The 14,115-nt window shown below is 40.1% G+C and overlaps 2 protein-coding genes across 2 annotated transcripts in view; both read right to left on the reverse strand.

The window, feature by feature from the left end:
- The window catches only part of LOC126401868 (transmembrane protein 182-like), a 13,206-nt gene extending 7,997 nt beyond the window's left edge, over nucleotides 1-5,209 (reverse strand). The window contains exons 1-4 of the mRNA XM_050063395.1: nucleotides 4,831-5,209; nucleotides 3,241-3,337; nucleotides 3,037-3,165; nucleotides 2,808-2,945 (exon numbers count right to left, since the gene is read on the reverse strand). Of these exons, the coding sequence (XP_049919352.1) occupies nucleotides 2,808-2,945; nucleotides 3,037-3,165; nucleotides 3,241-3,337; nucleotides 4,831-5,013 (547 nt within the window). The 5' untranslated portion in view covers nucleotides 5,014-5,209. The remainder of the gene's footprint in view (nucleotides 1-2,807; nucleotides 2,946-3,036; nucleotides 3,166-3,240; nucleotides 3,338-4,830) is intronic.
- A 192-nt stretch (nucleotides 5,210-5,401) lies between these two features.
- LOC126401906 (actin-related protein 3) lies at nucleotides 5,402-13,666 on the reverse strand. Its single transcript, XM_050063462.1, has 12 exons — nucleotides 13,479-13,666; nucleotides 13,002-13,057; nucleotides 11,903-12,027; nucleotides 11,696-11,806; nucleotides 11,380-11,475; nucleotides 10,148-10,255; nucleotides 9,931-10,074; nucleotides 8,602-8,775; nucleotides 8,320-8,412; nucleotides 8,097-8,222; nucleotides 7,796-7,879; nucleotides 5,402-6,410 (listed from the first exon to the last, which is right to left on the reverse strand). Exons 1-12 carry the CDS (start codon nucleotides 13,520-13,522, stop codon nucleotides 6,315-6,317), a joined length of 1,257 nt encoding a protein of 418 aa, XP_049919419.1. The 5' UTR covers nucleotides 13,523-13,666; the 3' UTR covers nucleotides 5,402-6,314.
- Between the last annotated feature and the right edge of the window lie 449 nt (nucleotides 13,667-14,115).

Here is a 14,115-nt window from a genome sequence, read left to right on the forward strand (position 1 = left end):
CTCTAAAATGTAGTGGAGTGGGAGTATAAAATAGCAAAACCCGAATGAAACCAGATTAAAGGGTATACATGCACCGAATAATCTGACTATTGGGCGAAAAGCTAGATGTGTTTATCTGATTTCTCATAATCAGATAATGGCTTTTATCTGATAAAGGCTATCGGATTATGCTGTTTACATGACCACTTGAATAATCAGGTAACTCCAGAAATCAGATAATGATCGGTTCATTAGTGTGCATGTAAACACGCTCAAACTTATCCCAAAAGTGTACTTAAAAATAACAAGTTCCATATGCTATTCACCAGACTTGGCCATGCACATATTAAATAACATACCTCTTTCTTCTCAAATAAACACACTAAAAAGATCTACCACATGTAACATGTCATTTTCTACTTTCATTTCTTTTCATCAGCTGCATCTCAAAAGCGCTCACATCTTCCCACACAAGTAATTTATATTTCCTGTTCAGAAAACTTGATACAGAGGGGAAGATTGATGAGTCTCCTTTCAGACACATCTGAGCTTGAGCAAACTATTAGGCTCAGCTGTGAGCAATGACACCTGACGAGAGGACTCTGCCAGACTGCAGACTTTGAAAATAAAAACTTCAAGTTGAGCCTTATTCAACAGAAATCTTTTTTTATTCCTTGAAACTGTCTTTGGTCTGTTGTGTGGAGGCCAGGAGATTATTTTCTAAACGTTTAGTTAGGTCATTTTCCAACTTATAAAACTCAAATATACTGGTAGATAGGCTGAAGCCTTGACTTATCACACTTACCCTTTTAACATTAATTATTTTTGTCAGCTTCCTTTAAAATGTATAGAGCAATAAGAAACTGAGAGAAACAAAGCATATATACATTACTAGACCATACCCATTGAGTACAGCATACCATACCATGTCATACCAAATATTAGAAAAACAACAACAAAACATTGGTCCACAGGGGGAGCCACNTCCCTAGATTATGTTCACCCAGTTTCATGCAGATCGCTCAAACTTCCTAGGAAGAGATCAATTTGAAGAGTTTTTCAAAAAAATCAAAATAGCGGAAAATCTATGTAACGGGAAGTTATAGGTTCTTGAGGCAAATGTGTTCCTCATGAGGAGAGGCATCTCTGTGCAAAGTTTCAGGTCTCTACAACATACGGGGCATGAGATATGCCCATTCAAAGTTTGCAATTTCAATAAGTTACTATAGCGCCCCCCTTTGGCCAGCTGATGTAATATTGCTTCATTCGCATCCTCCCATGACCCTCTACCACTGTGCCAAATTTCACATGGATTGACAAAGTCAGTGAGGAGAAAAACGTGGAACAGACACACACACACACACACACACACAGAGTTTTCGTCATTATATAGTAAGATACAGGCCTATTGTCTCTCCAAATATCCCAAACACGTTTCACATACACTCTGGTGTTTGTACTTTAGTTTCATATTTGTTAATCATCATGTGTTTGAATTTTTTTTTTTTTAAATCTGTCATGTTTCTGGTCTGGTAACATACTATTGTATGATTTGTACATCAGTGATGCTATTTTAAGATCTAGTTCACTAAATTTGAGCGCCTGTGAATTTATGAATAGTTTATTTGTAGGTTGGCAATAATCAGCTCTGTTTATGATTCTGATGGCTCTCGTCTGAAGCAAGTAAATCAGATATGTGATCATTTTTCCCCAAACCTCCACCCAGTAAGTAATCCCAAATATCTGTTCACATATAACTCTTTCTATTTCAGTATTACTGATCATAATTTGTACTTGGTTATAATTTTTCTGATGTCCAAATATTATCTATTTAGTTTGATCTACATTCAATGATAGCTTATTAGTGCTGAACCATTGTTTTAAAATATCTAGTTCTGCTTCCACTGTATCCAGAAGCTGCTCAAGGTATTCTTTTGCTGTTTCGTTGTAACTGAGTTCCCAGAAAACAATGATGGCATTGTACATTTCTGCCAACCATGGATATGTTACACTTGCACCTTATTATGTAGCGAGAATGTTGACACTTCACATTTCAACAGCACTGTGGTTATATTCAGGCACAAAAAAAACACTTGGTTATGGTTAGGAAAAGAGCCTGTTTTGGATTAAAATACCTGGTTTGGGGGCAGAAGGAAACGCAGCACTTGTCTCTGTAAAAAAACAACTGCTTTTCATGGCACTATCCTGGCAGGAAACGCAGTGATGTCTCAGTAAATAACAACCGCTGTTGGTTGCACTAGCCTGGTAGGAAACACAGCAATAACCTCGTTCGAGATGAACTGCGTCTCGCTTGGAAAGTGGACGAGATCGGGCAGCTGCAGCAGGAGGCGGTGACAAAAAGCTGCTGTCAAATTGGACAGTTTCCCGACAGTTTCCAGCAGCCTTCAGTCTGTACAGGAAGTCACAGACACACTCACATCCTGTCCGGTATGATGTCAATGTCAGGTCTGGCACATCTTGAACGAGCCTAATGTCTTGGTGATAAACCGCAGCGATGACTCAGTAAAAACACAACTGCTTTTCATGGCACTACCATGGCAGGAGGAACAGTGACATGTTGCTACAAAACAGCCACATTCGGAGCCTAAAAAGCCGCCAGAAACAAAGCAATGACTCGCTGAAATACAACCACTTTTGTTGTTGTTGTTTGTTGGTCTTGAAAGGTGGTCTGCAGCTTGACAGGTGCATCGCCTAGGTAACACGCCATCCCTCATCCCCTCCACCTCCCAGTGTCAGTCAGCTCAGATGCTACGTTGCTTCAGAAACGTTATGATACATATGAAACGACTGGGCTGGTTTATTCTTACCGCCACAAAACAGAAGGGCCCCGCCCACTTTAAAGAGCCTGTGATTGGTCAGTGGGCCGGCACAGATGACAACAAATCCACCGATGATGACAGCAGCCAAACCTGTGACGAGGAAGATGCTCCAGAAGGTCCTAAAAACTGAGAGACAACAAAAATAAGGCCTCACAAATAATAAAAGATTACAATGCAGTCATGTAAACATATTTTTATAGGAGAAAATAATGCTAACCAATGGCAGAGTGATGTTCATATGGATTTGCGGGAAAACCATGTGGCTCCCCCCTTGATTGCATCGGCTCATAAACAGGAAACGGGAAGAGGAAAGCAGTATGGCAGACTTTTGATGGTGGCTGATTTGCTGAAGGGAAAAAGGAAGTTAAGATGCTGCTGCTGCCAAATTTGTCTGACACAACTGCAGAGTGAGGGTTCTTACAGATCCAAAGGTCCCATATAGTGTGTTCATCTGAAACAGCCGTGAAAGAGCACCGCCAAAACAGACCCTCATGGAAGATCCTCACACCGTCTACGGCCTGAAGAATCAGAAAAACAAATGTGTCAGTAATATTTTTTTGTGATAAATATAATGATGATGTGACTGCAGACAGTCTGGAGTTGCTAAATAATGCTAAACACAAGCATGTAAATATCCCAGCACATAAAAGCCAGACTCAACAGGTGTCGGAGCGTCCACAGTCTGCTGCACAACTACAACAGCAGATTGCAGAGAATGTGTGGCTGTCAGCTTTCTGTAAATACACAGTGTTTGATTGATGGCGTAAAGTGAAGACGGAGAACTGCAGCCAGCTGGATATTCGAGAATTTACTCGACTTTCATACATTTAAATGCACATTTTATTCTGCGTGGTGATACAGTTGGCGAGTGTGGTTCAGTAGAAAGAGAATGAAACTGTCTCATTTATAAACATTGTGTACGCAAAAAGCGAGGCCTGAAAGAGGCACACCACTTCCCACGCAAAGGTTGTGATCTATAAAAACAGATTTGATGGGAGAAACTTTAACCCATGCTTCCGAACATTTTAGAGATAGGGAAATTGGCGACGCAGATCGTGAGGTGGAAGCCTGATTGTAGAAATTGTCTAATATTGTTTGGCACATGCCGTTTTCAGGTTTTGTCCCAACGTACATTTTTAGTATGGATCCTACGCACTGTTTTATAAATGAGACCCCAGAGCTTTACACCTCTTGTGAAAAAGGTGAAAGTCTTTTACAGTCACAGTAACTGTATGTAACTCGTGGACTTTTAGGAAATGCCAAAATATGCACATATAAAAAGCAAGGCAGATGCAGTGAAGAAGTACTCTGGTGTTTTACCTTAAGTCCGGGTAAAAAATAAGTATTTGTTATGCTATTATGTAGCAGATTCGCTGAAAACTTTTTTTCGGTTAAAGGTGTACTGCACAGGGGTGTTGGTTACTGTTCGGAATTCTGACCCTACCATCTGAACGTTGCAGCAGAAACCCAGACGCATCAGACTCAAGTTTCCGAGGAGTAGTTTGGTCCATGGCGGATACAGTCTCCAGATGTGGAATGTAGAATACATCAAATGGCAATAGTCTACAGCAAACAGAAACGCTAAGGTTTTCTTCCAATTATGTCAATATCAATTATATATAGGCTATAGTGTGAACAGAAAGAGGACTGAGGCCCCATCAGAGATGAAGCTGACCAGAGACCTGTGTCCTCTTTCAAATGAACTGACAATGTGAACACAAAAAGAACTGAGTTGCTTTTCTGTTGGTCCACTTTTTGGTGCACTTTAAAGAGGACTGAGTTCGTTTGGCAGGCATTTTGCCTTGGTGTCGGCTCATACATTATGGCACTTTTGAAACGATATGAAACGTAACGTATCTGTGGTTTGCAGAAACATATAATGCCAACATTGTCTTCTGGCGACTGGACTGTTGAATCCCTAATTGTTCAGATGCCTTAATTTAAATACCCTCCACGTCTTAAAGGATCTATACAAATAGACCTGTCTTTCTGTCACTGTTCATTTTAATACCTTGGTGCTGCTCTTCCCCTCTCTCAGACCTCTTCCTCCGTAGCTGTCCTCTGGCTGGCTGCAGGACTCAGCGGCCAGCAGCCAGTACTCCGTCCCACAGGAGAGCAGCGTGAACAGAAATCCTGTAGCTCCAAAGAACAACGCCAAGAAGAGGAGCACCTTAAGCCTCTCAGCAGGAGACATGTCTCAGTCTGTTGGTCCTTCGATCCAGACTGTCCTCTATTAGCATTCCCCTTTCTTTGGCCACGTTTCACCCTGTCTTTGCTGTCTACAGCATTTCATGTTAAAATAATGAAGTCTTATTTACTAAGTGGCTTCTATATCCATGTGTCTAATGCTGCAAGAAAGAAAACAAGCCTCTGGGTAGAGCGTCCCTCGCCATACTGACCACTGGTGTGCATCAAGTGGTTCAATGAAAATAAACTCTTGCATCATGGGTTGGTCAGTGTGAAGGGATACAGTTACAGGGGGTTTACACTCACACAAATATAGCGGCGTTATGTTGAAAATAGACACAAAGAAAAGGCAATGGTGTCAATCATGCAATTCTTAAAAAAACAGAAATCACACATGTAGAAATATCTCCTTGGCATTTATTGGAATGCCAGCATTGAAATCCAGATTTGGTACAGTACAAGGCTATCCAGTATAACTGAGATCTAGGCAACAGTGACGGTCCAACAACAGTCATTCAAACTGCATGTTCATATATTAATAAGACTTTTTTTTTTTCCTTTTCTTTTTTTTTTGTCAAGACAGGTTGATCAAGAGATGATTAATATGAATAAAAAAAAGCTGCAGGAGAAAAGAAGACTTCAGTGAAACCTGGAGAAAATTATTTGAACAGATTAATGATGTGTTTTAAATGCCTGAATTGTTTTAATCCAAATTCAAATAAATATCTTCCAGGTACTGAGGGACATTTTCAAAAGAAGAGACACAGGAAAGAAAACTAGGAATGGTCAGAAAGTCTGGTGATTGTTTGTTTTTTTATGTTTGCACCCGTTTGATGACAAAAAGGTGTTTTAATCGATGATGACGGTGGAAAATTATCTAGCTAAGCATGTCCTGAAACCCTCTTTTTTTAGAGTATATAACATATAGCAAGAACCCAACCCATATACACAGAGAAGTGCATTTATACAGGACTCATGTTGATTAATTACATATTACAACCCTGTGAGGATATTATAAGTACATATACGAGGCACGCAGAAATTAAAGATTTATCACCTATTATTAACCTACTTGCAGTAAACATTTTATTTGAGGATCCTTTGGGCTGAGTCACCTCTTTCCTCTTAATTTGTGAGGAGATTGCCGCTGTTTTGGCAGTTTTGTTTGGTCCACTGTCGCTCGATCCGAATGAACAGGCCCGTTGGAGCATCCGTGCAAAGGCTTGTTGGACTTCCACAGCATGTGAGGTCTTCTGCGGCGCTTCCTCTGTTTCCCTCGGCCTCCGCTGGAATGCGCTCCTCAGACGCCTAAGACATGACCCCGAATACAGGGTTGTGGCGGCAGATGCTCGGCCCGATCTCCTCGTAGTCTTTCTTGGTGTGGCAAACTTGGTAAAACTCAGGCTGCCAAAACAGAAATGGTTGTGGTTAGTGTCATTTTAAGAGGAGGGTAGTTACATTTACTCTGTTACATGGACTTATGGAACTTTCTGAGTACATTGCACCTGTACTTTTTTTAATGCAGCGTCTTTTTTCCTCTTACTTGAGGACATTTTTAGAAAAAAATAATTACTTAAGCTCTTATATTTGGATACATTCATCAGGCTACCTTTATTAATTTGGTACAACAGGGCTACCTGCTTGAAGGTGTGTCTTTAACTGATGATGGCTTGTCTTTAGTGATGACAAGCTGATCCACGGTTAAAATTCTGTCATTTTTGCTGCATGCGTTTTTCCACAGCAGGGCAGGTAAAAGAAGTTTACCTGTTGGAGGTGAGCTGTTTGCAGAGGTGCAGTAAGTAGTCTTCCTCCCTGCTGTATTACTAGACTTGCTTTTATTTAAGTAAAAGCTAACAAAGTTACAGTAATTCAGTAATAACACATTTCATTTCCTATCAATTTTTCACAATAAAAGTCCCTTGTTATTTGTTATGTAAAAACTTTTATTGTGAAGCAGCAAATTAAAAAAATGTTGAGTTTTCAAGCAGCAACTTCACACAACTTCTAATACAGCTGATAGCGAACATGAAACAGTAAACCAAAGCAGATATCTAAAGTAAAAATAGGACGCAGAAGAGAAACTAAACTCCAAACCACAGAGATTAAGTTAGATGCTACAAAAGTACTGAGAGCTGAACACAGAGTTTTGTAAAGACGCCTTTCTCTCCGGTCTACTGCAGACAGAGGTGAGTAGGTTCTCGCAAAACACACGGCTTGTTTAAGGGGGAAGAAGTGAGACATCAACGCTACCCGCTTGAGAACAGGCAGCATGGCTTGACTCAGTGCGGCCAAAAGTTAGGCCCATCAGGTCTGACCTGTCAAGGCATAGACACAGGACCTCTGAGGGGTGTCCTGTGGTGTCTGGCACCAGGGCATTGGCGGCAGGTCCTTTCAGTCCTGTGGGATGCGAGCTGGGGCAACAGCACATCCAAAAGATCATCAATCAGACTGGGATATGGGGAATTTAGAAGCCAGTCTGACGCCTTGAACTCTTTGCCACATTCCTCAGGTCATTCCTGAGCAGTTTTTGCAGTGTGACACCTTGTCTTTATATAAAGTTAAAAACAAAACCTGACAAAAGTTTACCAAAGTCTGGTGCATGTGGAGAAACTAATGCTTTTTGCTGTTCATTTCTGATCCGTTTTGTTCAAGTGAACACTCTCAACAAAGGAACATTCACAAGTTTCTATTTTCAATTATTTGTCTGACATCAGAAACATATACACAAAGCAGCAGGAGGTATGATTATGTATTGTGAGAGAAGCTGAAAATATTGTTTTGATACTCACAGTAGACGCCAGCATTGATCCGCCGAACCAGACAGCGTACCTCTGCATGTGATGAGTGATGACTTGCACATCGATGGGCTTAGGCTGGAAAAAAACAGGGGATAACTTAGTCGATATTAAAAACACAAAACCACTCCCTGTAAACCTTTCTGAGGAAAAGGGAAAACTTTTGTATCGTTGAAATGCCTCTTCTGTTTTTGACTAAACGTGCAGAATTTACAAACTAGTTTTGCAAGTACTTTTGCAAACTTTTAATGCGTTTCGCCAAGTTTTTAAAAATCTTTCTTTCCTGTCTCCTCACCTTCAACTTGCCGCCACTCAGCTCCTCACTCATTTTCAGTCGTGCGTCCACAGTTCTCTTGAGGTCCCTCTGCAGGCGTCTGCCAAAGTCCCTGAACATGGTGGAGCCTCCGGAGAGCACAATGTTCTGCCACACAAAGAGGAGGAAGACGCCGATAAAAAAACAGGCACACGGACTGACAGTTACACTCACTGTAGCAGCTGTAGAGACAGGTGCTCAGTACCTTGTACAGAGGACGTCTGACATCAATGGGGCAGTTTTGGATGACCTCGTCCACCACCTCTGAGATCGGCTGGGTAAAGTCTGGGTTGGCAAACTGGAAATATGGAAAGCAACAAACATTAAAAGGGCTCAACTTAAGAGATAATCTAGAAAATAGATTTGCAAAGCTGGAAATTCTGCATGGTAAAAATCCCATTTTTCACTCTGACAAGCTGACATTTTAGGCGACATCATCTCTCATCAGCAGCAGAAGCAATGTGTCTTTAAAAACTATGGATTATACCTCAGGGTGGAAGAAGATCTCAGGCCCTAGGAAGCGTTCGTAGCCAACATCAATGGTGAACTCCTTCTTGGTGACAGAGTTGATGCCCGTGTACTGTTTGATCCACTTGGAGCCGTCTGTGTCGTACTTACTGAACTCCTTAACAAGGTCGGGGCAGACGTAGCTAAACCGCTCCTAAAAACACAAAACAGTACAACTTTTGGAGGAAAGTGCTCACACTGTTGTAGGAATGGAGCAAGGCCAAAAAAACAAACAACCAAACCAGATTTAATATAACACTTTTGGATTAATATGTTGTGACTCTTTCACCTTGAGAAGAACATCTGTCTATTTGAGGGGAGACACTGCAGGTGAGAACAGTTTCTTCATGCACTGGTCTATTTTGCTCCTATAACAGTTAACACGACTGATCAGTTAGTTGTCAACTATTAAATTCACTAGGTAATCTGAAAATCAATTAATTGGTTTGAGTTTGTTTTTTTTAATAAAACAAAAGTCAAAATTCTTAGATTCCAGCTTCTTAACACATTCTAGCACATTGTGTCAGTGAGGATTCTCAGTCATCCAGGTCATGGTCAATCCTAAATGCTATATCGTAGGCAACTGGACTTGCTTGCGTTTCTTGAAGACGTGGCTTTGTCCAATGTTCAGTGTTTTGTTCTGGAAATGTATGCAATTTAGTGCATATTTAATGAGATGATACCTCATTTAAATATTTAAACATCAAATGTCAAGTCAGTTATTATTATACAACTAATAACTGTCTTAATGTAATTAATGAACTGGGGAAGTTTCACGGCAATGTCTATCAGTTTAAAGTTTTACCCTTGTCACCTGTGGTGTCTGTTTATGCTTCTGTTTATGCTTCTGTAGCTGCACTGACCTCTAGTGGCCAAACTCAGAAATGCACAGCAGGGACAACACTACACTAACACAACCACTATCATCTGTTGGGAGTATCACTTCCTGTTATGAGGCTTTTTTTTTTTTTTTGCAGGTTTCAGTGGAGAAACAGAGCATTACTGAAAATGCTCGAACAGAATGTCCTTAAACTGACCACAGCACAACCTCTGTTTGATATTTGATCCTTTACATAAAGCTGCACCAAATGAGGGTGACACCTTTTTCCACTGTATCTGATCCTAAGAAAATTTTGGGAGGAGTATCACTTTAAGAGTTTAAAACAAACAATGAGCAACACCTGGCAAAGTAACAAGTTCCTCCTGTTTTATGACTCTCCTGTAAAACATCACATACCTGCAGGGTTGATAAATATTAGCATTTAAGGAACTTTCGAAAGACGTTCAAAGCGCAGAGAAGAGCACTAACCTTGACAGCTTTAGCTGTCTCCAGCGACTGCTCCGGAGGAATCCCCACCTCTCGTTCCCTAAGCAGCTGTTGGGTGAAGTATGTGATGTCTCGACCAGCGATGGGGATGTGCTTAATGCAGCTACCGATGACGTAGCCTTCAGCCTGGAACACACACGATCATGAGCTCCAGGTTGAGAACAAGGAAGGAGCAAAATCCCAAATAAGCGCCACTCACCACTGGGATGACGTGTGTGACACCGTCTCCGCTGTCGATCACAGTTCCTGTCAGCGTCCGCTCTCCCACCTGTCGGGATGTCCAGGAGGCAGCCAGCGCCAGGACAGCCTGATGCACAAAATCAAATTTTAATACAAACAAATACTTAACAATAACACTGTCCTGAAGAGCGAGCTTGTAAGGACACTTAAAATTTAATAAGTATAATTTAAGGCCTCAGTTATCAGCATGGCAACAATTACACATTATTCATGCTCTAGATTTTATAAATACTGAATGACGACATTGTGCAGGATCTAAACCAAGTGGAAAATTTAAAAACTGCAACTGTGATACTTAAAAAGAAGAAGTGAAAATTGGCATTTCCCCACTGAACCTCTGAATCACATTACGCTTTGAGTGAACAAGTCTAATTTTATCTTTTATCAGCCCACAAGTCTGGTTTCAAACCTGCCCAAAAAGGTTTCTCTATTTGCCTGTATGGCTGATAGACTTTAAAATAATAATAATAAAAAAAAAAACTTCATTTCTATAGCACCTTTCATACAAGAAATGCAGCACAAAGTGCTTCACGTGAAAATAGACATAATGGATATGAAACAGAACTGACTCATAAAATCAAAGAGTTGTAAAACTATAAATCGAGTTGCAGCAGCGTGAAGGGTAAAAAGAAAAAGTTTCAGACAAGATATGTTCCATAGGTTTGGGGCGTGTTGACAAACGCTGCATCCCTGATCTTCTTCAGGCTGTTGCCAGCAACCTCCAGTAAACCAGCAGCAGGTGATCGCAGTGTTCTTGGAGGCAAATAGTTAACAAGGGAGTTGACGACGTAGCTCGGTCCCAGACCATGTAGGGCTTTATATACAATTCTAAATGTAACAGGAAGTCAGTGCAGAGCAGCTAAGACTGGCCTGATGTGCTTTCTCCTCTCGGTTCTGGTTAATAGCCGAGCTGCAGAGTTTTTAATCAACTGAAGTCTCTCAGTGTTGTTTTGTGGTGGGCCAGTAAAAAGTGCGTTACAGTAGTCGAGTCAGCTTGAAAAAAAAGGCATGAATCAATTTCTCGTCATCTTTTTCATTTAGAAATGGCAGTAGTTTAGGTATGTTTATGAGGTGGAAAAATGATGATTTTCTCACCTTGTTAATGTGAGACTTGAAGCTTAGACATAAAAAAATCCATTTCTGTTTAATTCAAGTGTTAATTTTGGGTGCTGGAATGTTTTGGAAACGTACCTGAACAGCAATGTAGAGACCTGGGACGTTGAACGACTCAAACATGATCTCCGCCGTATACTCTCTGTTTTCTGGTGTGTTGAGGGGAGGCTCTGTCTGGAGAATATAGAATGATTTTTAGCCACTATTCTCAAGTTTGTTTTTCCAAAAAAAGGTCAAGAAATGCAGCTAAAAGAAACTTCCATTATGCTACAAAAAAAAAACCTCCTTTTCCTGTTTTTTTTTTTTTTTTTACAGACAGTCACAAAAAACACATGGAGGATCACACATGCATCTGATCTGTAACTCTTGATAAAGCATACAGCTCTGGTCTTACCAAAAGAAAGTAATGATCTTCAGGTTCTGCCCGCAGATACTTGAAGATGATCTGCTCCATAAATCTCTCCATCAGGTCCCAGTCCTCCACTATCCCGTGACGGATGGGCCACTGGTATGAGGGGGAGAAAATGTCAGTCTCTTCTTGAAGCCTAAATCATAGTGCTTTACAACACAAAGATCCATCTGGATCAGTTCTCCTGTCTACCTTTGTTGCATATGATGGTTTGTCAATGGCTTCATCCCCAATGAAGAAGTCCAGGTCATCTACACCCTTCATCATCCTGCGCTGAGCTTGGTCTCCGACCTTGGCTGATTCTTTGATTGCGATACCTGGAGGTAAATATGGCATCATGCATTACATACCATTAACCTAAAGAATAAGGATGACCTTCTTCTAGATTTTTCTTGGTGTATGAGTCAGAATGTGTATTTAGCCTGTGTTGTTTATTGTTATTTGTTTAGGCTGCACATGTTGTTATGATTAGTGTCACTTCCGGTATCTGAAAAAATTGTGATATTATTTTAGGGTTATATCACCCACCCCTACCAAGCATCCCTTCACTGAAAGAGAGACGGAGCAGGGACCTCCTGATATGTATACAGAATAAAAATGTGTTGCATATTATAGCGGGCAGATGCAGGTTGTCAGGCAGAAGGCCGTATCAGCCTCAGGCTGCAGTCTTGACTTTTCAGGCTTTTCATGTAGTTGAGTGAGAAAACTCCACTTCACAAAGTTGCAAAAGGTGAAATATGTTCAGTGCTCAGTGTCACACAATTTCCATTACAAAACAAAGCTTCTTCCTCTTTGGGGAAACCGTTAAACCTTGCCTTCCTTTTCTTTTGCTAATGCTATTAAACCTGCATGTAACTGTACATATAGAAATCTTTGGATTTTGATTACTTTTTGCTTCACTGTAGTTGTTTTCAATGAGTCAATACGTTTATAATAAGTCACCAACCTTACTGTTCAGTAAGGAAAATCTCATGGCGACTTGCTAAGCTGGTGTCTATCCCACTACACTGTGTTAAAAGGAAGTTGACTTCAAACTGTCATCTTGTGGCAAATCATAAAAGAATTTTCCTCCTTAAATTTTGGATTTTGTTTTGTAAACTTAGAAATAAAAAGATGGTTTAAAACATCAAAAGCTAACCTTAACACCTAATTTCAATGTTTAACAGTTTCATAACCTCCGAATAATTGCATTACACATCTATATAGATATTACATTATTTATTTCATACATTTATATACTCGACATATAAAACATATGTTTTGTGTATGGGGCATTTTTTGATTTACTTACATGAAGGTATGATGAACTGTGGTTCTGTATTTCCTGCATAACCAAGCTTTGTGTACCTAAAATGAACAAAACAAAGATAAACATTGAGTTATTGTTGTTTCATTTTGTTTAAAGTGTGTGTTGGAAACTATAAACAGGTAGATGTATTTAGTAACACCCAAAATAATCTGAGATAATGGGCGTTCTGCTATGAAGATTGTCCAGGAAGTAACATTAGCTTCGGTAGCTAGCAGCTGCTAATTGCAATGATAAAGCAGTAATATTAATAAAAGCATTTCAAATAAAGAAGCCGGGTGCTTTGGCTGCTAATTTGCAGCATTAACCTTAGCTTTAAAGACAACATAAGAATAAACGAGTAAACAGGCGTGGTTGAGTATCATTAGCACATTCAGGCTAAACATTAACGGGGCGTTAGCTGGAAGTTTGACAGCCGCTTATGTGGCTAACGCTAACTAGCATCCTGTTTTTGTCACTTACCCCGTGCCACAGTCAACAACACAAGCCGGTAGCCGACCAGCCATGCTTGCTCTCCTTTAATCTATCTACAAGTTAATATATTAGGCGCCCGGTATGAACGGATGTCTTATCGGTAAGGGGTTTAGACCGCAGCAGCCTGAATGAACAGCAGTCACGGCCGATACTGGAACGCTTCCGGGTTTGGTGGAATTTCTTCTAGTGCAGAGTCAGCAGCTTCAGAGGGGCAATACTGCCTCCCAGTGGACGGCGACTGTTACTGCAACCAAAAATTAATTTAAAATGATTTTTATACATGTAATGTTAAAAATAAATTGTAAATGTAATGTTAGTATAAAAATGCATTAAAATACATATTATGTACGAATTAATGAATTATCTATTTTATCTAATTTCATTGTATTATTATTATTATTATTATTATTATTTATTTTAATTATTGTGTCATGCAAACAGTTTGGCCCAGCCCACATGGGCTTGCAGGACACCATAAGGTCACAACAAGCCATATCAACCAGGATCAGAATCCAGAATACATATTTTCAGAAAGAAAATCCAAAATGGAGCAAAGTGACAAAAACATCCAATAAAATCAAATCATCATGGTGTAATAATAAACAAATAAACAGATAAATAAATA

This window comes from Epinephelus moara, chromosome 15, assembly GCF_006386435.1.
Source record: "Epinephelus moara isolate mb chromosome 15, YSFRI_EMoa_1.0, whole genome shotgun sequence".
Taxonomy (NCBI): Eukaryota; Metazoa; Chordata; class Actinopteri; order Perciformes; family Serranidae; genus Epinephelus; species Epinephelus moara.

What these genes read in the sequence shown, in the direction of transcription:
- LOC126401906 (XM_050063462.1), bottom strand. Translation starts at nt 13,522, where the DNA reads ATGGCTGGTCGGCTACCGGCTTGTGTTGTTGACTGTGGCACGGG. An exon ending in TCACACACGTCATCCCAGTG is followed by an intron (nt 10,075 to 10,147) that starts GTGAGTGGCGCT and finishes TGTGTGTTCCAG; the next exon opens with GCTGAAGGCTACGTCATCGG. An exon ending in AGACAGCTAAAGCTGTCAAG is followed by an intron (nt 8,776 to 9,930) that starts GTTAGTGCTCTT and finishes TTGTGTTTTTAG; the next exon opens with GAGCGGTTTAGCTACGTCTG.